The following is a 25,621-nucleotide window of genomic DNA, read 5'->3' on the forward strand; positions in this document are numbered from 1 at the left end:
TTCTGCCAGTCATTGAGCGATAATTACAGCGCAGGACTGTAAACATTCTGCACTGGAGATACAGCCTGTTTGCCAACATCTCTCTCAGGGATGGAAGTTTACCATGGCAACCAAGGCAATTTTCTGCCTCCTTCCTCTTAGAAAGGAAGGTCACTATACCTCCTCTTCTTTCCAAATTGTTATTATGTATAAGTGGGTCCACATTCTATTGCATTTCATGTAATGCACTACCTACATTCTTTAATAACAAGCAATACTGAAACCAGTTTTCAATAAAACTGCATCCCTTGCCCCTTAATATAGTACCGAGAGGAAGTGACACGTTAACTGATACACTGAAGTGTTCAGCATCATAAAAAAAGTTTGAAAGCTTTGTTGTCTCACGTACATTATTAAACAATTACTCTGACTTATTTTGAAATCACTGTGTTATTTACACAAGCAATCTACACTTGCCACATTACACAGTTAATGTTACATTATACTCCTATATTCAGCTACCAGAAGTAAGGACAAATTGCAAAGTAGTACTTGCTATGTTTAAAGTAAGTGAATAGATGGAAGAACATGAAATATTCCCGGAGTTTTATAGTTTTCATGATACAGCACCTGACTGAAATTCCGTATAAAATTACAATCACTGCATGTTTTAAACAACTCCAGTTTCTGAATGCTTACAATCCTGAACCTGATTTACAGTTGTAAAGCTATTATTTCCTCATACCTATCGCTTCCAAGACCAGTCAGAATAAAAAACCAGAATAACATATCATAGCTTAAAAACTATCTCTAATGGGACCATAATGCTGTTTGGAATGAGAGAAGGACAAGCAGCAGCAGGAGATTGTCTTTACCTGTACATTTAAGGACTGAGCAGCAGCCTGTAAACTTGTTCCAGCGAGCTGGACCTACAATACAGTGCAAAAAATGGAAGTGAAAAAACGTAGAATCCACAGAAAACTGTAACAATGTAAAAAGAACAACTTCCCCACCCTCACCCCATCAAAAACTCCCCCAAGAACTATGCATGCCCCTCTAACACCTGAATCTGTGAAATAGGGGCTGTGCTCCAGACTGAAAAAAGTCTGTAAGACTCTTCCACAGTGTTATTTGTCTACCTCTTGCTGAACATACTCCTGCCTAGAGACCTAGATATTATCATGAAATTGAGTTGAAACAGAGCATTTGGGGGTGGACAGGCTAACCATTCCTGTTAAAAAAATCCAGTCTTCAGTGGAGGGCATTAAGTTCTACTCATCACCATCCTTCTAATATTTCACAACAGATCTTACCCCAAATATGTACACTGCATTCACCTGCTTCCTTATACAACAGAGGAGCAATCACCTGCATAGCACAAAACCCACAGCATAAACACTCTTCCTCAAATCAACCCATTCAAGTATTTGCAGTCTTCAGCCACTGAAAAGAAGGTCTCAATACAGAGGACTGGAGACACTTCACAAAGGCTGTATTGATTCAGGTATACTCAAAACTTGAATTCAATGTTTGTGATTAACAGGTTCAAGGAAGTTCTTGTGGGTTAGCAGTGAAGAAAAACTGACCCTTCAGAAAGAGAGATTTTTCAAGAGTGTTACTTCATCTCTAATAAGGATTTTCTCTGTAAAATAAATGCTAAATTTTCATTTACTGAATTTACTGAAAACCATTTTTATCAGTCTCACCTTGTTTGTACCACTACTCAAAGGAATGCTATGTAATTAATTACCAACACTTTCAAAGGTCAGAGTTACAGCCTGTAGTGAATTCCATGTTTGGAAACCACTGCTCATTTGAAAACCAGGCAACACGTAAGGATACAATAAAGCAAAGCAAAATGTAGCACTCTTGCCTCTATAAAAAGATGTCCCCACATAATATACATCACAAATCAGAGTCCACATATCTGCAAGCACAGGGAGGAGTGTATTCATTTAAATTGCAGTACATGAAATTAATAACTGAATATTCAAGCAGGCAACCCTTAAGTGTCACCTTGGAAATATTTCCTACTGCTCTAGATGAAGGTACTAGACTTACTAAGCACGTTCTACATCTAAGCAAACACTCTCAGAAAAGCTCCTCCTCATCACAAGCAAAATGTAGTTTGATAGTTGATGTAATCTGAGCTTTTAACATGAATTAACAGCAGAGAATAACCTAAACAATAATAGCTTTCCATCCAAAAAATATACTCAGAAATACTACTTTAAAAATTACATAATAATAGAAAACCCACATGAAAGACTACAACCGTATCTCGTTCAGGTACGGCCAGCGTATTCCTGAAAATCTCTTCGAATGAAATTTGGACCCCCCTTCCACCACACAACAAACATTTTCTAATTAGAAACTCAACTGTTCCTGAACATTACCTACAACCTAACATTCTGTATTAGTCTGGAGGAAAGCACTGTGTGTTAAGGCTGAATAACACCCCACTAACAGCAGCCACACTAGAAGAGGACAGTTTGACAATAGATTCCCACACACCTGCAGATGCATGAAAGAATAGCTGAGATTTTCCTTTGAACTAGTTTCAAGAAATGAATCACACTTTATCAAACATGAAGTTACAAAGATCCTGACAACTGTTTAAATAAATACATTTCCAAAGCAAGATAAAGCACTGTGCTAAATATAATTACTGTCCTGGATCAATCTGTATAACAAAAGGAAGACTAAAACAAACACACAAAATTCTGCAGAACAGCTGTATCTGTCTCCGTGTTAAACACATACTGACAACCCATGAAAACTAGTCAGCTTCTCTCCACATAAAGGCAGCCTACAACAGCCTATTGGTTCAGCAAATTCAAACACTGGCACTCTCTAGGTCCTGTATAACCCAATCTGCTAGGAAAATTGTAATTATGTGACAAGACGTGTGGAATGTTCCATACAATAAAATGGTAGTTCAGAGCTCTTAAAAGAGGGCATAAAAGCTTCAGTACGTCAATTATACCACAATAACTGTGCAACCTGAGACCTCAAACACTCAAGGTCAGCCAATTAGGTACAGTATTTTAAAGTTTAAACTTGGTGCTGAGGAACGGAAAGAAATTAGGACATTTGTTTTCATACATCAAGTGCTAACAGATAAAAAAACTACAAAAAAATGCCCCTTATACTTTTCTTCACCTAGGGATGCCCCATTTTGCTTCAGCCTACATCTGAAGTTCAGCTTTGATTCCCTAAACACAGCAGCAGCAGAACAGAGGGATAGTAGTAGAAGCCTGAATACCACCTGACAAACAGGTCCTTGAAATAACTTTAAAAAAAAAAAATTCACAAACCAAATATGCTTAGTAAGTACGATCACTTTGTATTTCTAGTTAACGTGTAAGAGATTGAAACACTGAAGCGTAGTGCTGACTACCATTCAATACCACTTCTGGTTTCTTAACTAGGTAGTGACAGTTTCAGAACCTTGGCAGCTGTTGGGCCAATACAATCCTTTACCAAAAAGATTAAATTTTACTTTGCCTTTCGATTTGGTATTTCCATTAAGGTTTAAAAACAAACAAACAAAAAAACCCCAACCCTACCACTTTAGGCATTCTCAAGTCTCCAGAAAGGGGCTTTCTAGTTCCCCCAAATAAGTCTCACGCTATCTTGACGTATTCTGTAACCTAATGCAATGAAGTGAGTGCCACAGTAAGAACTTCTTCCCACCCAAGCTATTTAAGCATGTGGTCTACCCATATGCTCCTTTACATGGCTATCCATCATTCACACAGAGAGAACACAGAACATACAAGAGCAGCTGCATTCGTATCTGCCCAAATCTCCCCTACTTTGAAATGGGTCTCCTCTTACCTGATGAAGGTGCCCAAAGAAGGCCTGGGCCTGGGCTGTAGAGATTGCTCCTCCGACAGGCACAGGCTGCTTTTGAAAGTCCAGGCCATTTGTTTGCGTGCCTGGAGAAAGAGAGATATTAAGAACTATTAAGTTATTACTTTTATGAAATGGAATTAAATTAGTATTACCGAGTCACCTGCTATTCTCTCAATACTATGTAGTAGAAAAGTACTCTGACTGTAACAAGAATTGATGTTTTTTACTGAAAGGCAGGGTGGGGAAGCAGTGTCACTTCCAGACTTCAGTAAAACAGCATTTGTCAGCTGAACAAAATCAACATTGTATTTGCTTTAGTTTCTCTCATCTTACCTACTCTACCATGGTTTGAGAACCAAATGAGCTCATCCTGCTACAGTTAAACTGCGTTTCCCTTCTCCATGCACTCTCTATCCAACAGCTGATAACTATCTTCAAGTTCGGCAAGTGGCAAGAACAAGGTTCATATAAAGTCACCTTTCATTAAAAGCAGGTGAAATAATACTTGGCAAAACCAGAAGTACCATATATATATAGCAGTAATGGGCCACAGTTTTACTCTTTGGATAAAAGATACCTCCACATTTCCATGAATATTTGTGCAGAGCTCTCATTACATGAGATAACTGCCTGGGCTTGCTTTTGCTCTCACCCACTTTTATGTAACTAAAACCTGATTATTTTCCTACATTTCTGTTGTCTTAAAACAACTCAGAAGACATGAAAACAAACTATCCCCAAATAATCTGGTTGTGAGAAGGGTGGGGGGAAACACACCCTGAATGTTTTGTCCACAAGAAACTACCACAGAATTCTCTTCTGCCAAGAGGAACTGTACCTACAAACTTTTAAGAATCATTCTGTGGGAAGATGATAAAATCAACATTAGAGATTATCAACAATGGGTTTTGTATGTTGGGTATTACTACCTACAAGAAGAGAGACTGAGTGTATCAGGCTGCACGGAATTTTTAGAACAGATGATGCAATCTTAAAAATTGCATGACTGAAATGAAGTAAAACCAGCTTTAGACTTGAATGTTTACTCTTCATGACAATCAGATTTTGCTCAGTGCCTGTGGACAGGTGTTCAACTAGTTCCTACTGCAAAATTCCTTGCATCATCTACATTTTTCACCATAAAAATCTAGGCTATCTACTAAGCAAAAGAGACTCACAGTTGTTAAACAACAGGGGTTTGCTATTCCTTAGAAACATCTGCAAAAGCAAGCGGGCGTAAAATTTGATTAGTAAAATACACTATCCAGTATTTTACATTTCTATTTTGACCTACAAACAGCTTACATGGATAAAATTTCCAAAGATGAAGTCGCTGTTCAATTAAATACAGATACAACGTAGACAGTCAAGCTTTCTAGCAGTCACGTAAGGTATACCTAACGTGGCCCTTTGATGCATCTTTGGTGGAGGTGCTGTGGGGGAAGAGTTGATCTACTCTCAAGTTTTTAATTCTATGCTTTGGGTCAGGGTTTACAAGACTTAAGAGATATACATGCAGCCAAAGATTCACAGGCATTTTAAAAATACTAAAATTTTAAACTATGTAAAATGATTTTGCTTTAATGAGCCTAACATTCCAATCTGAAGTGAATGGAAGGACTATCACTGGTCTGCATTGATCTTGAATGAATGCAACCTGGTTGCATTTCTCCAAATAAAGGTAGATAAGAAGGTCTGCTGCAAAGAGCTAGAAGAATCTCATCTATTTTTATTCTTCCCAGTAAACTGCAGAATTCTCTCAATGCAGAAGGCCAAAGGTAGTGGGAAGATGATTGGGTAAATATATAAAAACAATTCCTGACAAACAGCTATTGTAATTCAAAGGAAACAATCTACCACCTCCTCATTTAAGCAGATGCTCTGAATCAGTGTTCAACCTGTGGTCAGGGACCCCCAAGTAGGAAAAAAATACAGATAAGAAAACCTACTGTAAGGCACATATTCCTCATTCTGAATGGAAACTTGCAGGGGTCAAAAAAGTTATCCACTTCTGAGAGCTCGAAGCCTCACCTTAAATATATAGGTGAAGCTGTTCTAGTAAACTATCTTCCAAAAAGAACCTCAAATCACAGTATCATACTGAAGAGCACCACTGTGCACGTGTGCAGAAGAAATGCTCCAGTTAGCACTTCTGCTGACTCTTAATATGGAAATTTGAAACGAGCCTCCTAGGGCTGATAGTTTTGAACAAAGCAAGTTGCAAGACTGAGCTTAAAATCTCCATGGGTCCCAAAAAACAGTTTACACAGGTACTGAGAGAAAGCAACATTTTCTTTAAACTCAACCTTGAAAGACTTCCACTCCCTCCCCTACATCTCCCAAAACCAAGCTTGGAGCAAAAAACCTCAAAAGACATCTGTTCACTCTGGGTTCTACTTGCATCTTAAGCTTTCTTTGGTATTTGGAAGTGTCCCTTCCCCTTTGCGTGCAGCCTTAGTTTTGAAAAGAATGCTACCCAGGTTGGTTGCATTTATGACAGGATGCCTATGTCTCTTGAACAGCAGGGAAAATGAACTTTGAGTCCAGCCTATGAGAGGCCTTGCTCTTAAGGTGCTCATAAGGATGTGACACCACTCCTGTGGAATCCAAAAAATCTGATAAGGAGACTGGAAAATGGAGCTGTCAGAAGCAGAAGGTCAGCACATGAAGGGATCAGAATGCCACTGCTGCTCAGTAAGAGTTAAATGCAAAAACCCGTAGTGATTAATAGACATGGCAGATGCAAAGACAAGTATTGTGATTTTAACAGTGTCAAGTATTTATGTCTTTTCCATCGCCATCCCACCTCCCATAACTGCTAGAGCTGATCTAACAGCTCACCAACACCAAACAAGAGGGGTCTTTTTTTCCCCTCTATCTCCCATCTTCTCTTTCTTCTTCGTTCCAACCACATGGTCCTTGTGCTGCCCCTTCTGGTACTTCATGGACCCAGCAGTAAGCCAATCCACCTTTCTAAGTGAGTAGAAAACTATTCATGTGAACTGTTCCCTTCTTCTTTCGGCCAAGTTAGTTTTCTACCAGTTATGTGAGATGAATTAACTAACTTTAGGGGCCAGCAAGCAGGAGATAATGCAAAGCAGGGGAGGGTCAGAGACATGGTAGTAGGGAAATGAGCCTCCCCCGCCCCCAGCAAGTTGTTAAGACTGAATCAAGCTGTAGGATGAAATTTCAACCTTATAGCCCAAGTCCAGTGCAACTTAAGCACGTTTAAATTCTGGCATAAATTCAGTCGTGTGTTTAGCTACTTCACAGAGTTGGTTTGGATGAGGACTCATAGTAAATGCAATTAATCTTCAGCCAAATCAAATCTTTGAGCCACCTCACTCAATGCCATTCCAGGGAAAGGAACAGAATGCTAACTACCAGGACATCCTGAACATAGATTAGTTTATGCTGCCTTGAAATTGTACCTGCAGAGGGTAAAGGCATGACAAAATAGAGCAGGCAAGGTAACGCTACACCTGAAGTCAGCAGAACATACTCTCAAAATCCAAGAGCATAATCAGATGACTTTAGTCTGAGTTTATAAACTGCATAAGAAAGGAAGAGGAGCGAAGGACTACAGGTCTGCGGAGATGTGGTGTAAGGTGCAAGAAAGGACTCAGGAAGGGAAGGCAAGGGAGAAGAAAGAAGATTTCAAAACTAACTTGAGTGGGTATCTGTACTGTGCTCTGGGAGACATCTGCCAGCACCAGCAGTCCATTTCCCCATCTCCCCCCGCTCTCTTTCTCTCTGTGTGCATGCATTGAGAGAGACATCCCCAAGATTCAGAAATTGTTAATTCTTGTCCACATTACTAATAAGAAGTTTAGCATTGACATTTGCCCAGAATTTTAGCAGTTAAATATTTCAAGGTCCCTCTCCTACTCTCCTATAGACTTTCTTCTTATGGAAACTGGAAAATCAATCTCTGGAAATGAAGCAATGCAAACAAGAATCCTCAGAATCCTTCCAAATACTACACTTAAAAACATTTTTTTGCTGCTATGTCAATGCATGTCATAATACTACAGTTTTCATAGACATTATAACCTTGGCTTTCATAGTACTGCATTCACACAGCTTTTAAAAACTAATATGCATTAAACAAACAAACAAAAAAAAGGTTGAGCTGTTTTGAAAAATTTTAAGCTGCAACCTGTAAAAGGAAACCAAAAGGGCTATCTGTTTACTGTAAGACTTATCTCTTTTTTTTTTTTTTTACTTCTCTCTTTTTTCCCAGTAGATACTAAGTAGACAGTCCACCACAACTGAAGGTTGGAAAAGGTTGGTATAATTCTGCAATACTGATAACCAGTTGATCAGTTAATGTTCTTGTGAAAACAGCCATCCAACAACTCCTGTACTCATTAAGACTTTTTTTGTTGTTTTTAGTTCCTCTGAAATATGGGTTGCTTTTTCAGATGCTTAAAAGGGCAGTCCAGTTAGCACAAAAATTTAACAGTTAAAATCTGTTTCAGGCATTTTGTTATGACCAATGTTTTCAGGGGACTTTACTGTGTTCCCTAAATAGTCAGAGTTAGAAATGCAAAACCCTAATTTGTTTACTTCCATGAAACTTAGGTCAGAGAACTACTGATGTTAAGTCATCTTTACCAGTGGCAACCATATTGTTTTATCCTGAGAACCGTAGCTCTGCCAAATGTAAATTCCATGCCCTACAGTAATTTCTCTTATAAATTTCAAGCTGCATCAGCTTACTACAGTTTATAACAGGAATGACCCAAACAAACATCCACCGAGGTTCAAAAGACAGACTAGCAGTGCTTACACAGCAGACAAGTGATTTACAAATGTCACTGGACAACAATTAAAAGTTACAAAAATAAGAACTGGATGTTTAAAACGTCACCACTTTGCATTTTGCTTCAGAGCCTATGCTTCCCAGACAATCAATGGCACTTCCAGTTCCTTTGCATCCAAGCTGAGAGTTGACTTCTCTTCACTAAGTATGCACAGAGCCCAGAACCATAATCTAAGTACCCTGCTCAGAAGCCTAAAATTACATTCTGTGAGTATTCCTGTCAGGGTTCAACATCTGCCAATTGACTAATGCAACTGATGCTTGAGCCAGCAAAGAATGTCACAAATGCCATTGATCACTACCTCCAGTGGTTTATAAGCACTATATTTAAAAACAAAACAATGACTGCAGAAAAAAGGGTCCTCAAAAACGATAGAATATTTTAGCTTGCTTCATTTAAAAGGTCAGGACACAAAACTGAAAGGAAGGACTAGGAACACTTAAATTACAGAAGCAACATTTGCAAAAGGTCCAAACACCAGTAAGAGTCAATCTGTTGTTACTAACCTTAGTATTAGAGTATAAAAAAATACAGATGTTGTACTCCCTTCTGTGATGAAAGCACCTACTACAGCTTTACAACCCATCGATTTCTTTCTACCATGACCACTACCTTCACACTGATAAAGTATTTGCCTAGGAGAGCAGAGTCAGGGTTCTGCTGAAGCAGATCATAGAATCATAGAATACCAGGTTGGAGGGGACCTCAAGGATCATCTGTTCCAACCTTTCTTGGCAAAAGCACGGTCTAGACAAGATAGCCCAGCACCCTGTCCAGCTGAATCTTAGAAGTGTCCAGTGTTGGGAGAAGCTGCAATACTTCTGTGATAATGGACTACCTTTGAATAAACCCAAGTCCTCCTCTTTAGCAGCACAGCTTAGGTGAAACTGCTAGTTAAAGCTGCACTTAAGGAAGTGCATTGGAAACGTGCTCATTGGAGAAAGCATACGCAGGGAAACTGTGGTCATATAGAGCATGAAGTCTGAATTTTCTCAGAAGTTTACACACACCCTCCAGCTGCAAGGATTCCATAGGGATATTTAAAACTGTTGTTCTCTTGACGCTGTTTATGATTATGAAATATTTACAGCCCATATGTTTTTTGAAATAATGTTTTATATCATCCTAAACCAGTATTAAATACATAATAAATTATTTTTGTACATAAAAAGAATTGATAGCTCTCCTGTTACAAATACAAGGGAAATTATAAAAACTGAGATGTCAGTAACAAAACACACATTAATAAGTGAGCGGAATTCCTTTTGACTGACCCCCTGCATGGGCAGAAAACATCCAACCTCTCAGAACAGTATCGGGAACATTCAGCCACTTTTAGCCATATTAAACCCTTGCACAAAGAATGAGGACACAGAAGCATAAAATGAAATAAACTGTTTATTTCATCAGAACTCCAGAGTTTAAAGTAAAACTCTTATTATTGAACTAGGAGGAAAAATAATTTTCCTCATACAAGGTAACTAGATTTCTCTCAAAGCAGCACGAACAAGTTCCTTCTCATTAAAATATTCTCTTCCCAAATGCTATTCTGAGCTCAGACAAGATTCTGAGTTAGGTTAAACTATTTACTTTCCATTCAGAACTGTCATTTCTCTTACTTCCCAAATGAACATTAAATTACCTCCAGAAAGGAATTAAAGCATGAGATAGCACGATTGAGTTATAGTGGCTTAACAAGGGCCACAATTTAAGGATGCAACAAAAGGCACATTGGCCCTGAGACAAGGGCGATTCTTCCCCAGACAAATTTCAAGGTTCTGTTCTAACACACGAAGAAATTACAGAAAAGCGGCTCACATTTTTTTTTAATGTTGAGAAGTTATGCTTTCTCCCTTTGCCTTGTTCTTGAGAACTGTTGTGAGAGCTTGAATGAAAGCTAAAAAGGAAATAAGATCAGCCAGTGGCCCACATCTGCCAGGGAAAATTTCAACTCAAAAATAAATGACGAAGTTACAGGTGCTGAGGGTATGTTCTGCCAGGAAAAAATGAGACTACTTATGAAGAGCTAGTGCCACCAGACCTTCTGCAATATCAGAAGCTTTACAGATAGAGGAAGTGGGGAAGAGGAATCTTACATACAAAGTGTGGGTAGTGCTTTGATACAGTAGGTGTGAATAATGCCCTACATACGGGAGGGATAATGACAAGATAAAAGTGTTCTCAAGTCTCTAAAAACAGTAGGTGTATTCTGTTTTGTTTTGTTTTTTTAATTCCTGCAAACTGGTAAAGAAATTTTGCTTTTAATATCCATTCAATTTCACCAGAAAATATCTGTGCACCAATTCATCATTTCTTACCTGTGTTCCCATCCCCACTCTCCATTGATGGTTTACTGGTTTCTGACGGATTGTTCATTCTTGAGTCTGCATTAAAACAGAAATAAAGATAAACTAATACAGAAAGAAAAAAGTCAAATCTATTCATACCTTCTTGTCCAAGGGAAGTACAGATCATCAGGAATTTGGTATGTACTTTACCCTAAGTCAGATTATAACACAAAAAGAACGATCAGAAGCAGAATACAATACTGAATCTTCCAGATAAATATTGTTTCAAAATTTTGTATGTCATTATTCCCATATGTGAAAACATGGTGTTAAGGGAATAAAAGACAGCATGCTGGAGGGCAAAGATAGGTAGGAACTTAATTTTCAGTACAATGAAAGTCATAAAAGCAAAAAGAGGAGGTGGAGGGGGGAAAAATGACTACAACAAGATTTAAAAACATTAAGTCTGACCATCATGGCCTACATTATGTGTTGGGTGTTTTTTCCCCTCCCATAACAGAAAGGAAATTCAGACATTATAATTAAATAGATGCCATTTTTCTAATACAGCATTTTTATTTTACAGAAATGTCAGATATGAAGCTATTTTGTATTTCCTATATATTCATGCAAAGCCATACAAATATAAAATAATTCCTCTTCCTTCTCCCTCTGGATACACCTACTGAAAAGTCTGCTCTTGGTTTCAAAGCCTGTCAGCTGAATACAGTGCAATGCAGAGGGCCTCTCCAGATGGCAGACAGAGAATATAGTTTCTTTATATAGGAATCTATACAGATGTTCTGTGTACAGCATCAGCTCTCCAGTTTATTACCTCCTCATTCTTTGCTACCGACCTTAGTGTGCCACATTATCACAAACCAAAATTACAAAAAGAATCTCAAGACAGACCAGTTCATAAAATGAAGTGTAAGCAAATCCTTAAGCACATTCTTCCATTCCCATAACAAGTTAAACTCAAGTTCGATGAGCTCAAAATGAACCCTTTACGCCAGGATATTCTCTTGCTAGGTCCTTAAAAGGTTACCTCTGTCATGTACTTTCATCAAAGCGGTGATTTCCAAAATACCAACGGGCTGAAGAAGAATACAGTAACAGCATTAACTGCTGCATCTTTCCCCCAGTTATTTTCAAGAATGCCCAGACATTTCACTGCTTGGCAGCCTATGAGAGCTGGAAATGAGAAGCCGGACCACTGCTGTGTACTATCAGAGAGACCAGTGCCACCCTGAGGCTCCCAAAACCAGGGGTGACAGATGCAGAGGAACAAAAGCACAAGCCAGGAGTAACACAGCACGTGCACAGGGCCTGAACGAAAACAAGAGTCTGGATGAAGCCTGGCTGGGACTGCAGGGTGGGAAGAGGAGGGAACTCGTTAGAAATGCAGCGCATGCGAGAGAAAATATAAGAGACATCAACCTTGGAAAAACTCCAACAAGCCGTTAGGAAACACAATTTAAGACCCCTCAATATTTTTGAAAGAAATGTAATTTTCTACGTAAACAACTGCTGCAGTTGAACCCAGTAGGGCCTAGAAAATGCAGGACTGTAACAAACAGGAATTTTCCCCTAGCAAGTTAACACAACCTCTACAGAGCCTCAACTCTTCTCAGAAAGTTCCTATGCCCATGCTTGAATCTTTCAAATGTCAGCCACGTGTAAAAGAGATCCGAACTATTAGTGTTACTCTTAGTATAAAGGCACATGTGTTAAACTGCTTTCTGAAAGGGGGAGTGAGGAGAAACTTTCCAACTGAGCACTGCTGGCCCACACGTCTGCAAAAGGCTGCAAGTTTTGCCCCATTTTTCACAACCTCTACTCAGCAGATTCAAGCTATGAGTCCATAGTCTTGAAAGACCGAGCTCTGCTAAGGTTGCAGATACAGAACCTATTGCTTCCCAGCTCCTTACTTTGTCATTTTCCGCATTTGGATAGTATGACCCACACTCTAGAAAGAGAACATGGGTTCCACTAACTGCACAAAAATGTTTGTTGTTGATATGCCCTGCCCTGTTAATAGATCTGTGTATAAAACAAAGTATGTTTCTATCTAGAAGTGTATAAAACAAAGTATGTTTCTATCTAGAAGTTACATGTACCTTAAATTGGGCTTATTGTTGTGGCAACAATGCATTTATTTAAAGTGATTATAGGCAACATTCATTTGATAAACAGCACTAGTGCGTTTCTTGACACACAGCTAGCTACTGAAATTAGTTTAGGTTCAGAGAACATTGAATGGGAGACTTCACTTTGGACACAAAGATGAAGAGTCCTCATCCAACAGGAAAATGAGCAAAGAGGGCTTAGAGGGCCAACACATTTGGTTGTGGAAACTAGGCTAACTCATGGGGCTATTGGATGTAGGATGTATTTTTTAAGCCCAGAGCACAAGGATAGCCTGAACTCATGATAGGTTGAGAAGATCTCTTAATAACATGGGATCCATTCACTGAACCACTTCAGAAAGCTCCTGCAAGAAAAACAAGACCGCCTCCTGTGCTAGCTTGCTGCAGAAACTGAAGTATTAGAGCCACTGTGCAGGATACTAATGGCAGAATAAACAAACTAAACCTGGAGGGGGGACACAACTGTCGTGTGCACAGAACTCCAAGCAACATAGTGCCTGTTCCCTCTGTATGAGGAGGCTCATACAACAAACGTTCCTGTGTGACCAGCAAGTTTGCTTAGGACAAAGTTATAACTGTACAGACCTCTTTTCATAAAGCAATGAAGACACGTTTTTCTGTCAGGCTATGCCAAAAAAATGAATTATTTTTAAAAAGGTGTTTAGTTTTGCTAGTACTAGACATACACATAAAGTTTATTCAACTACTAAAAGCAAGTCTAAATGAAGAATATTTTATTGTGAAGATTCATCCCTAACAAAGACCTCAAACATTGTTATTGCAAAAAAGCAGCAAGTTGGATGAAGAAACATCTTTCTGGTACTGCTCAGGTTCAAACAGAGGATAGCATCCATTATTTCACCAGCTGACTATTTCTTGTTCAATCTGTGGGCCTTCTGCATGTAAAGCACCAAGAACAATGCCGCTATTTCCATTGCAAATGGTATGACATACATCTGAAGCACAAAACTGCTACCAGCAAAACAGACACATACCCGCAGGATACTAAACCTACGGACTCGTTATATGTCAAATAAAAAGGTTATTTGGTTTATACACGCTTATGCAATTTCTCCTTTAAAGTTAAAAGAATAAATGAAGTGGGCTAAAAAAACCAAACCATAATGCCCTCACCTTTTCTTTTTCCTTTAGATGTTACTTGGGTTTTAAATAAAGGCCCTGGGCTACAACTTCTGCCAACATTATCTAAAAACAAACTCCACAGAAGGAAGGATCGAAAGCAGCAGGTGCATGATTGAAATCAACTCTCAGGAGTGAATAACATTCAGTACTGCTACTCTGCTAGCAGGGCTGAGGGTGTCGCAAGGCAGTGCTGTGCCAGGCTTTCACACACCCTCAGTAACATTTCAAAAGGTATTCAGGAGAAAGAAGCAGCGGACACTGGACCAACCTGGAGTATTAGGGACTGTACACAGCTAGTAAAACACAGAAAATCTTAACATGGAATATATCATTAACTATTTCCTTTCACCCATTAAAGTGAAACTGCCCAATACTCCATCAGCACCAGCAAAAATGATTCATTGACGAGTATGGAAAACCCAAAGTTCAATGTGAGCAAAAACATGCCAAGAATTCTTTAGACATTCGTTTTCAAAAAACCACTTCCTAGTCAGAAAAAAAATTCGTATGTCTGCTTTAAAATTTACCATCCAAAAATATATTCTCTTTGACATAAGTTCTTACATGAACTTACATAATGGAATCGAAAGAATAATAAAGGAAAAATCTCTACATTGAGCTTTGCAGAAAGAGCTTTAAAAATAAATAAAACCTATTGTAAAAATTGGGATGATCCGTCATTATAAATAACTTTAAAAGACATGAAGGAGAAATTATGGGATGTCTGTTCTGCAGTCCTGATGGCATCTCAGCACAGGAAATACATTATCCCAGTAACCTTAGGCACGGCTTGCAATGGTATCAATGGCAACCACTGTGCACTCCACCTTATTTTCTATTACGCATGAAGAACCTTGCTATTACATTAAAAATACACAGACATAATATACATTCTGTTGGGGAATGGCTCAATACAGCTGCTAAATTCTTCAAGACCGGGATGCTCTCTCATTCATTTTAATGCTTTAAAATTCATAACACACGGATATACAAGTCAAGTCCAGTGTTTGTTAGAAGCCAAATGCTTCTCAGATTGAAATCCTAAAAGCAAAAGGTCTGTACTAATATCATCCAAGCCTAGCAGCAAATCTGTCCAGCGCAGAGGAAACAAATTCTCCTGGAGCAAGGGAAAGAAGAAGAAAAAAAACAAACCATGTATTTCCCTGGTACAGATCTATTTGTCTATCTACCAGGCAGCTACTTGCTGCCGATTCACTGGTGAGCTTCAGCCTTACAAATACCTTCTCTAGCCTCTGCATACGTGATTAAGCCTCTATGCATAGTCAACCTCACAGCCTCTATTTCCATATTAAACGTTCATAAGAAAGAGCTGAGCTGGTACCCACCTAGAACGTAGTCGCTGCAGTCCAGCATTGCTGTGGTATCCTCTACAGGTTCAGATAGTCCAAGGAAAGGGAGAATGGCAATTTCTATCAAATCTACACTACTGCTCTCAACCGAACACGAAAGGGAGTGGGGAGGTGGGGGAAGAAATACAACTTCAGTTACACCATAGCAATCTTCAACTGAACAGGGAAACTTCAGTTGCTCTGTGGAGTTTTAGTCTCTCCTACTAGCTGTGTCTGACATTGTCAAGGCGACTGAAGCGTGAAAAGTTCCCCTTTTTGTAATAAAATAGAAACAAAGATTGCAGCTGGCAGTTTCCATAATGAAGCTTAATCAGTATGCGCCTGATTAGGGCCTTATGCAAATCTCCTCTCGTTAGCACAGCAGCCAGCACTTTGAAGTCCATGAACAATTCATTTGCAGAGTACACTGAAAGCGCTCCCTGCATAATTTAAATCACGGTATAAATATTTATCAGCTCATTTGCATATTAATTGGCAGTGCATGAAGGGAAAAATTATCTCCCGAGTGCCAGCATAATAATTAGGGAACAAAATGAATTTTCTTCCAATAGCTTGGCTTCTCAGCCCTAACTCAAGCACAGTACCACAGGGGAGCAGGGAGGGGAAGAGACAAAGTTCTGTTCAAATGCCACTGAAATGACACGTACAAATTAGAAACAACTCTACAGACTTAAGCACCTTTAATCTTATTCCTGCTGGCAACAATAACTTCAGTAATAAAGGGGATTTGGAGAAAGCTTTCTACACAATCCAAATAATCCCACGAAAACAATTAGCAAGGTAGAAGCTGAACACGAAGCTGTCAAACTGGTGCTTGCACATCTGCATGGAGTTTTCCACATCTGAACACGAACTGTCACAAGAAGGTCCTGGGCAGGAAAGAGAGTACCACCAGGGCAAGGAAGCAGCGTGATTCCCTTTAAATAGCTAAAGAGCTTGGTGATTCATTATCGGGTAATCCCTTTGCCATGGCCAACTTAACAGCAGTGAATATGTCAAGTATTGTGTAACATTTGACACCCACTAATCTATCCCTAGTGAAATCAAAATAGATTTAGTCTTTTGCTTTCCAATGACTTCCAAGAAAAAACAAAAATCTATTACTAATCCCTTCCACAAACGTACACAATATAGCTAAACAAAGCTTACTGTGGAGCTATGGTTTTTGAAAGGGCACTTTACACCCAGGTTGCATCTTTGAACCACTCAATGATAACCAGAACACACTTGCTACTGTGACCACAAACTACGCTGAAGACGGAGAAGTGGGAGGAGGCTTTTGTCTGTTCATTATCAATCTTCTTTTCCAAAAGTGGTCCACAGAACTAAGTGTACTGACAAACCACAAGGCTAGATTAAACAATTTCATACAGTTTGTTTACCATTCAAATACCAGTATCCTAAACAGCAAGAACATTTATATAAAAATTCAAGTGTAATGTGGGCATCACAACATTTATTATTCCATATTCTGATCAGGAAAAGATAATGTGATGCAGGAGGTGACTATCGGGTTGAGCCACCCACTTCCAGATATTAATGCAAATTTAAAGAGCAAGTTGTTTTTTTTTCTTTTTTTTTTTTTTTTCTTTTTAAAAAGCTAGCTGTACTTTTCTTCTCCTCATTTCTGAAGTGAATTCAAGCACCGCCTCTCCAAACAAGAGGCAGTGAGAGAAAAGAGACTTCTCAATCATCCAGTACTGACTGGAATTTATTTCCATGCTTGACCTCTTCTTCTGTTCAGGTTCATACCTCTACTTAACACAAGATGTTCCCTGCTATATATTTAACATGAGTGATCTACACTTGAAAAAGATTGCAAGAAGGGAAGGTGTGAAGGTGCTCCCAACTGCAGGGAAACAACTGTGAGTACTGAATAGGTTTTCCTAATATCTTGTTTTCAACTTGGTTTTCTACTCATTCACGTGTCCCATTGAGAACTGAGGCACATCTCTATGGTTCACAGACCTTCAGTAAACTTCACTCTTCCACACATGCTTTTGGAGTGCACTGGGAGATAATCTGTTTGCTTCATTGGAAGAGTTGAGACATAAATGGTGTAACAAGCCAAGCACTTCACAAAGCAAGTGCCAGTTTAAGTAGTGCCTGAGCTGAGGCAGCCAGTAGCATAGTAAGAGGACAGCAGTGTTATGTTTGGGATCCTTTTCAGACAAGAGTCTGTGCTGAGCTGGTTGAACACAGGTGCAGCATCAAAAGCACGCGGCCGCAGGAAGTGACCGTTAAAAGCAGACACGTGTGTAGCGATGGATGACTTGTATCAAACAACACAACAAGCAAACAGCAAATAAAGGCCAGGGAAGGATGTGCCTCAAGCAGTGTTAGCCAGCGTGCTGGTGGTACCACAGTTCTACTCATCGTCCATACTATCAACATTGCACTGACAGCTAGCAAGGACAAGGCAGAAATTATCTTCCCATTCCCAACTGTACCAACTAAGCTGCCTTAGAAACACCAACCCCCACACAAATGTTCATTTGAACTGTAACTTCCACTGCTAATTGAAATAAAACCTTATACATTGACTTTTCAAAATAACAATTAAAAAAAAAAATTCTTCCAGTGACCACTTCGTTCTTTGGCAATTCTATTATCTTCCCTTTTATGTAGTTCTTAATTTTTGTCCAAAAAACCCCACCTATTGTTTCATTTAGGTCACGCTACTGCAACTGTTTATCCGGTAGGCTTCCAAAGACACAGGTAGGAAAAAGTCTGGAAAGGAACAGTGCATTACCACCCTGCTTCAAAACCAGTGGCAGAATATGCTAGTTTAACTTTCTGTTTGGGTTCTGCCACATCATTGGTTGTTCTTTTCTTTCCGGATCCTTACATTGAAAGTTACTTAACATCCTGAATCAGTCACACTTCTGGTACTCACATTTAAGCAAAATACCACTCTGGGTTTTGCACACAGTTTCATTTTTCCTCCAAAGGCACCTCTAAGAAGAGAAAGTGGTACACCTTGCGATCATCAGTGCAAAATTTTCCACATCCTGCACAACTACAGATGTCTCAAAAACTGTTTCTCTCCTCTTCACCCAATTCTGCAATTCTTACACTGAAGATTTTTCCCACATAGTTCTATTCTTATTTTTCCTTAAAAACCACACGAACTAAGTCACTAACACGGAGCCAGGTATGACAAAAGCAGATGTCCTTCAAACACTTCAAAGTCTGCAGATAAGGCTTCAGGAGACTTTCTACCCCATTCTCTTCTTTTCACTCTTTATGTATCTCCCACACCTTCCCATTTCAAACGAATGTGTGTGTTTTGCTGTTTGTCCCACCAATATGTCACTTTATTTATTCAGTTCTAATGATTATACTTGATACTTTAATACCTTACTTTTTGGATAGGGAACCTTATTTTCCCCTGCAGGTTATGTAACTCTTGGTTAGACTTCCTTTTGCATCGTCTCTTTTATTTCTGTTTCTGGGTTTTTTCCATTTATTATGACCAACTGACTGGCTGTAAACTCCACAAAACTATTCCCCAATATAATCTATTGTAAATAAGTGTTATAGATAACTAAAGTTGTTACAAACCAGGGTGTTTAAACCCTTATCTTCAGAAGGTCAGTTGGTCTCTTTTTTTTTTTTTTTTTTAAATAAAACAACACAAATGAGGCAGAATTAAGGGGATAAAGGGCAAAGTTATTATCAGCATTTTTCTATCCAACACCTTTATAGGGGAAAAGAATCTTAATTTTTATATAGATATGTTTCCACGTATTAGTAAAATGTCATTTACTACATGCCCTCAATGACAGCTAGGAAATTTCTGCCACTAGCCAGCTCTGTGACAAGCGTGACCTTTGTAAACTGTGCAGGCATGCTTTCTGAATCAACATGGCAAGATTACCCAATAAACCAATAATTCATTATTTCCCTTTTGAACAGTGCACTCGGAATGATACAAGGAAAGGAAATAAGGTATTAACTGTAACATATCAGCATATGTATCAGTGTCTAGTATATTTTATCTTGAAGAACCACTGAAGAAGACTGGTCACCAAAGCTTTGAAAATAGTGCATGACTAAGCACAGCGTCCATGAACACCGGCAACACTCAGAGTAAGGCTGCTTTCTATATGCCACACCAGCCACGACCATATATACAGCTAGTCCTAAACTCATATTACATGGAGCTACTACATTTTAACTCAAGACTTTTCCAAGTCTCCATTCCACAAGCTAAATGAAATCTAATAAAAATTTCAAACAGAACTCCAATGTGCTATAAAAAAAAATTATAAAAACCCCACGTACTTCAACAAAATAAACTGTTATTAAAGTTGGCACAATCCTCTTAGAGTAATTACGGACAGACAGGCAGCAGCCTGTTCATAGTTAGGGCTACAAACTAAGCTCTAATTTTAGCCACCACCTTTGACTTTGGCTAACAAAATTGATTTTATCTGAAAATTGCTAAGTTGGCTCTGAAAGCCAAAGAGCAGTTGTCTGGAAAAGTCAAATAAAATTGGCCTGCTTTAGAATAACTGGTCATTACGCAATTGCTATGAATTGGAATTTTAGTCTACATCTAATTTCAGTTCTCTCTCACAAACTCAAATCATAACCATCCTTTCAAACTTTCCGTTGCACAAAATGTCTTTCAAAATTATTTCGTGTACCTTTTCTGAAGAAAATTAAGTATGCAGACAGCTAAGCAGGAATGCTAATTCATCTTATCAGTGCAGGACAGCGGATACTCATAAGCACCTGACACATTATATAAAGGGGTTTGTTTGTGGGTTTGTTTTTTTAAGACTCACTTATTTTTGTCCGCAGAAGGTAGCGACTAACATGGTTTAAGTCATTTTTTTATAGTAAGAAAACTGCGGTCATGACAAACTCACAGTACAGTACCACCATATGAGAAGGGGAAAAAAGTGGGGGGAGTGGCAAGAGGCGGGGGAGGAGAGAAAAGAAGATAAATACCCTTATTCAAAAGTTACAGCATGATAGCTTTCGCAAGCAAACTGAGCCTTATTTGAAACTCATGGCTAATTCTACCATTCTGGCACATTATTTGAACAGTTTTGCCCTCCCCGTAGTGCCTACAAGCCATAAAACATAGGAAAGGATCCATATTATATTTACAGAAAAGTTTTTCTTTCATTCTGTTGAGTGTTTTCTTTTCAAAAGCAAGGGATATAAATTCAGTGCAGTCAACCCATGTTGTCCAAATTTGATCCATGAAACCATCATAACATTTACTTAGAAATCATGGAATATTTTGAAGAGTAGCAAACATTAGGTCTTTATATCTTCTGATTTAAGGACTCACGTTTCACTCATATTATGTTTTCAAGGTTTTCTCATAATGGCTTGAGACCTTTTTATTTATTTACATGCATCAAACATTATATCATAAGCACTGACTCCAGGAACTTAATTCAAAAAAACAACCCAAAGTGTCACACATTTGAAAACAAATTGTGTTATTAATTAGCATGTTCCACCTGCCATAGAGCTGTTGCACAGTGGCACTTTTTCATATTTGCAGGAGGGCACTCACCTCCTTTCGATTTAATGAGAAGTTAACATTGAAAATGAGCAAGTCATGCTTTGATTCCACCACACTTGAGGTATGGTTCTATATAATTACATATTTGTTGTTGTAGTAAACTTGCACATGAAAAGTAGTATCCAAAGTTAAGCAGGATTTTTTTTTAAAAACACACACAAAAGAATTTAAAATGTAAATATTTTAAGGGAGACACCTGCTTGAGTTTTTATCCACATATGTGGGTCTCATCTTCCTTTAAAATTACTGGTTTGTCAAATCAGAAATATATCACACTGACAAGTACTGAACACATATATTGTTTTATTAGTAAACACCTCATTTTATTACTTTTACAATATTTGCATGCCTCACTTTTTTTCTTATTCGGATAAATTTTGAGGTTTTACTGATTGTGTTCTTCAGCCCTCTCTTGTGTTTTGTTCATGTAACTTCACATCAGTCTTTCTTTCAGTCTTTCTGTACTTTGTGTCCTGCTGTATTTTTTTGAAAAGCAACCTAAGGGCACAGGTCTGTGTAACAGTAGTACTGAAACAAACAAACAAAAAAACACCAACAAAAACCACCGCCACCTTGAAAGCTTACAAGTTTTTATGCGAGGCTGCAGCTTAGGGCAACTGGAGAACCTGGAGCACCACCAGGCGCCAGCCACCATGAGGAGTGGGTGACCCCAAACTTCCCCTGGCAAGGAACGCCAGCCCATGCTCCTGTATGCCCTGGACCTAAAGTGGTTGTGTCTTACTAGGAACACATCTTACACACACACAGCAGCTACTGAAATTGTGCACACCATTTGACAAGAAAAGGTAAATGCAGTTCATACTACCAAAACGCAATGAAGATGGCATTAATATTGCTAGTTTCAAATTGTTACTGCAATACACGTTAAAAATACCAAGTATTTGAGTAAAATAAATATTCTCTAATATGTAAATCACAACACAGTTGATCTGACAACATATGAAGGCTACTTGTGCCAAGCTCAAATACTGACCGGTGGTATTTGTTTTAGCAGTTGTATGACCTATACATTTTGGAAACATCACCGTATGTGCATTCCAAAGGCATTATATTTGCCTCTCCGTGTCCACCCACATAATAGGGACAGGCCTTCAGAACTTAAAAACATTATTTTTAAACTCACCTGTAAATCAAAACATAAAGCCTTCTGCAAACACACTGTTTTTCTGCTCTCCACTTTGCCAAAGTAGTAATTGCTAACCTAGCCTGATGAATAGAGGCTCTACAAAGAATAGACTAATTCAGTATATGACTTAACCATACAATTCAGTTCAATTCAAATCCCAGAGTCTCCACGCCACTTGTCATTAAATACTCTACAGGTCACTCAAAATACATAAATTTAAGTCACAAGTTTAAGTGTATTATGATTTCTGCTGGAGTCAACTGGATACATCAAGGTTAACAGTAGAGGCAGTATCTAGCTCTAGTTAGCATTAGATTGACAAACAAATTAATAGAAAAAAGCACATGCAAAACCTCTACAGTTCATGGTATGAATCGAAGTTGCACTGCTGTTACCACCGTCCTTTGCAGAAACTGCTTTTGCTCTCTCTTCCTTAATAACTATCTCAAATCTGAAGGAGGATATTGCTTTAATGCCCTCAGCACACTGATCCAGACACTATTAACACCTGTAGGAACCACAAGACATGTCATGAGAATGCTTCTTTCTGAAGCTTAAATTATTTGATCTCAAAGAGGAAAAGGCCAAATTCCAGACAAGCTGCTTTGTATGTTACAAATTGAACAAAAAATTGCCAGATGCAACATCTGAAAAAAGAAACGGAGTTATTCACACTGCAGACACTGATTCCATCCATCAGCACACCTATCCAAGTATCTATCATTTTGGATGGTCAGAGCTAATATAACTGCATTTGCCATCAGTCAGAAAAAAATAAAAATACAAAGTTCCTGGGCACCTGGGTCTTCAACTTATAATTTAGGAACAGTAGAAAGTGAAAACCACAGCGTAACTACACATATGAAGTATTAGCTGCATGAGCTTTTCCAGGAAATGTTCACAAGCAGAGTTTTGCCCGTTTTAGCAGCTGTGCTGTGCTAAAGCAGAAGAGGCATTGATTAGCTTTTCCAGGAAATAACCACAAGAACAGGTTTACTAGCAGCAGTGCTGAAGTGCATGCAGTATGAGTACCACCTGTGGCTGTGTTTGCAGAGGATTTGCTGGGAAGACAAGCAGTTTATTTGCAGGCCCATGGACACAGACCACTGAAGACAGGAATGTCTTGTTTATTTCTCCAATAAACTGGAGCAGAGGTAAACTTTTCAGCACTGCCCCACTTTCTGTAACTTACTTTGACTGGAATTGTTGGGTTGACAGATACAGAACCCTCTCAAAAGAAATTCATGATCTAGTCACAAATTACAGGGTAAAAGTAGTTAACTGAAAAAATTAGGTCAAAAGGCCTGACAAAATAATTTTTAGAAGTGATACCCAGAGTAATTCTTAGTTGCTGATTCCTCAATAAAGCACAAGTTTCATATATGCATATCTCACCATTTTCACAGAAAAAAACGGAAGTTAAAAATAGGATACTTAATTAGGACCCTAAATAAATGCCTGTCAGTACTACAGCCGTTGGCCATGAACGCTGAGTCAGCAAAAAGGCAGCAGGAACACCAGTAGCAGCAGCCCCGCTCATCCCCCACTGCTATACCACCTCCTCTCTGTGCTGCCACATACACAAGAGAACTGATCTGTTAAAACTACTCCAACCACAAGGAGAACACACTAACCCCAAATCTGTTTCTTAATCCAAGGGGAGAAATGTTTACCCTGTTGAAGCACAAAGGCAGCAGGAACAAACAACCGGGCAAGACTGTTTCAGCAGCAGTATTGCCTTTAAACTTTTATTGTCTATAGCTTAAATCCACTCGTATGTTACATATTCATGTTATGAACTACATCACACAACTTATGTGACAAATAGAAGAAACTAAAATCTCACAACAACTATTTATTTCTTCTTTGGGACACTTACTCTCAGCTCTAATGTTGACAGCTCGTATCAATTAGTATACTTACATATGAACATACCCCTCCAATTCCACGCTTGAGAATACTCTTTTTGATTTCAGATCTCCTCACACACATCATTTCCATGCTCAGAAATGGAAATGTGATTTCTCCACTGTAAGGCTTAAACTACATAATCACTTATTTTCATCAGATGTGTTGAAGAAGGCATTTGAACCACAAAGTTTTGAAAGTAAAGAAAATGGGGAGTGTTGATGAGAAACCAACAGAAGCAGCAGCAGAGTTAACAGCTATAATTATACCAGTAAGTAGTTTAGCATAGACCTGGCTTAGAGTACTAAACTCCAAATTCAAGGAATTGTTCACAGAAGAACTTAAAAATAACTACTAATAACCCTATAATATCATAGTAGACTAAACTATAGCAAATAAACAAAAACTACACCTTATAAATGTCTGACACATCTATATAAAAATTCCATGTGTTGGTCTACAGCATCACGACAGGCTGAAAACTTCAATCTTCAAGGAAGACCAAGGCTCTGGTAACATTGCAACAGATCAGAACTGAAAATGTCTACAGGTAGACAAGCACGCATTAACTCTCAAAAATTTTTTTAATGTGTGTATATATATACACGAACTTTATCTGTTTTATATATAAACTTATACACTTTATATATATTTATACATACTTTGTGTTTTATATAAAAACATACATATTATATATATTCTCTATATATAGCATATTTTCTGTATATATATAAAAAAATTTTTAGAAGTACTGAGGTGGTGATCTCAGATTTCTCAAAGCTTCTAAGACTACTGTTCTGTAAACAGTTTACATGCTCCTGTAATGCGTTCTTGCAGAAAGGTATCAAGGCAGTTTGTCAACCTAGTGGAAGAAATAACATAAAGAGCAAGTCGGCACGCAGTGCTGTTTTAATCACTTTTGTCCAGTCTTGGTCAAGAAGCAAGCTGATGTAGTGAGAATGAACAAGCAAGCAAGAAGTGAAGCACTTAAGTGCCAGGACACCATCGTCCCCCAAAATTCAGCCACAAACAGCCTGAGAGCTGCCAGCTGACCACTGCTGCTGACTTGAATGAAAATTTTTTCTACAGCCTTCTTAGGAAGTCAGTCATCACTGAAATAAGTATTCAGAAAAAGAAAAAAAAAAAAAAAATCAAGCTAAGCTCTCCAGCAACATTCAATATTGCACTGACATTTTAATATTGCACTGAGTTGAAAATGCTCTTTCAAAAGAATGACCTGTATTCCATACTGCTTTCACACTCACCATCAGAGAAATTACCCATTAAAAATGCACAGAAAGTTGACAAATTCTCTAGAATTTCACTAAATTAGAGGCAGTAATTCCAAAAAAATCCTCTGTGACATTACATTTCCAACAAGCCTCACAACACTGGCAAAACGCA

The 25,621-nt window shown here is 38.5% G+C and overlaps 1 protein-coding gene across 16 annotated transcripts in view; it reads right to left on the bottom strand.

The window, feature by feature from the left end:
* The window catches only part of POU2F1 (POU class 2 homeobox 1), a 120,206-nt gene that overhangs the window by 45,823 nt on the left and 48,762 nt on the right, over positions 1-25,621 (bottom strand). For 15 of the 16 annotated variants that reach the window (XR_012621664.1, XR_012621663.1, XM_074812745.1 and 12 more), the window contains exons 2-4: positions 10,982-11,047; positions 3,820-3,920; positions 855-908 (exon numbers count right to left, since the gene is read on the bottom strand). Coding sequence is in view for 14 of the 16 variants with exons in the window: in XM_074812745.1 (XP_074668846.1) it covers positions 855-908; positions 3,820-3,920; positions 10,982-11,047 (221 nt within the window). In the remaining 2 variants the exon portion in view is untranslated. Of the gene's footprint in view, positions 1-854; positions 909-3,819; positions 3,921-10,981; positions 11,048-15,590; positions 15,634-25,621 lie in introns of those variants that run through there. The other variant, XM_074812703.1, reaches the window with a different exon arrangement.

This window comes from Strix aluco, chromosome 2, assembly GCF_031877795.1.
Source record: "Strix aluco isolate bStrAlu1 chromosome 2, bStrAlu1.hap1, whole genome shotgun sequence".
NCBI lineage: Eukaryota > Metazoa > Chordata > Aves > Strigiformes > Strigidae > Strix > Strix aluco.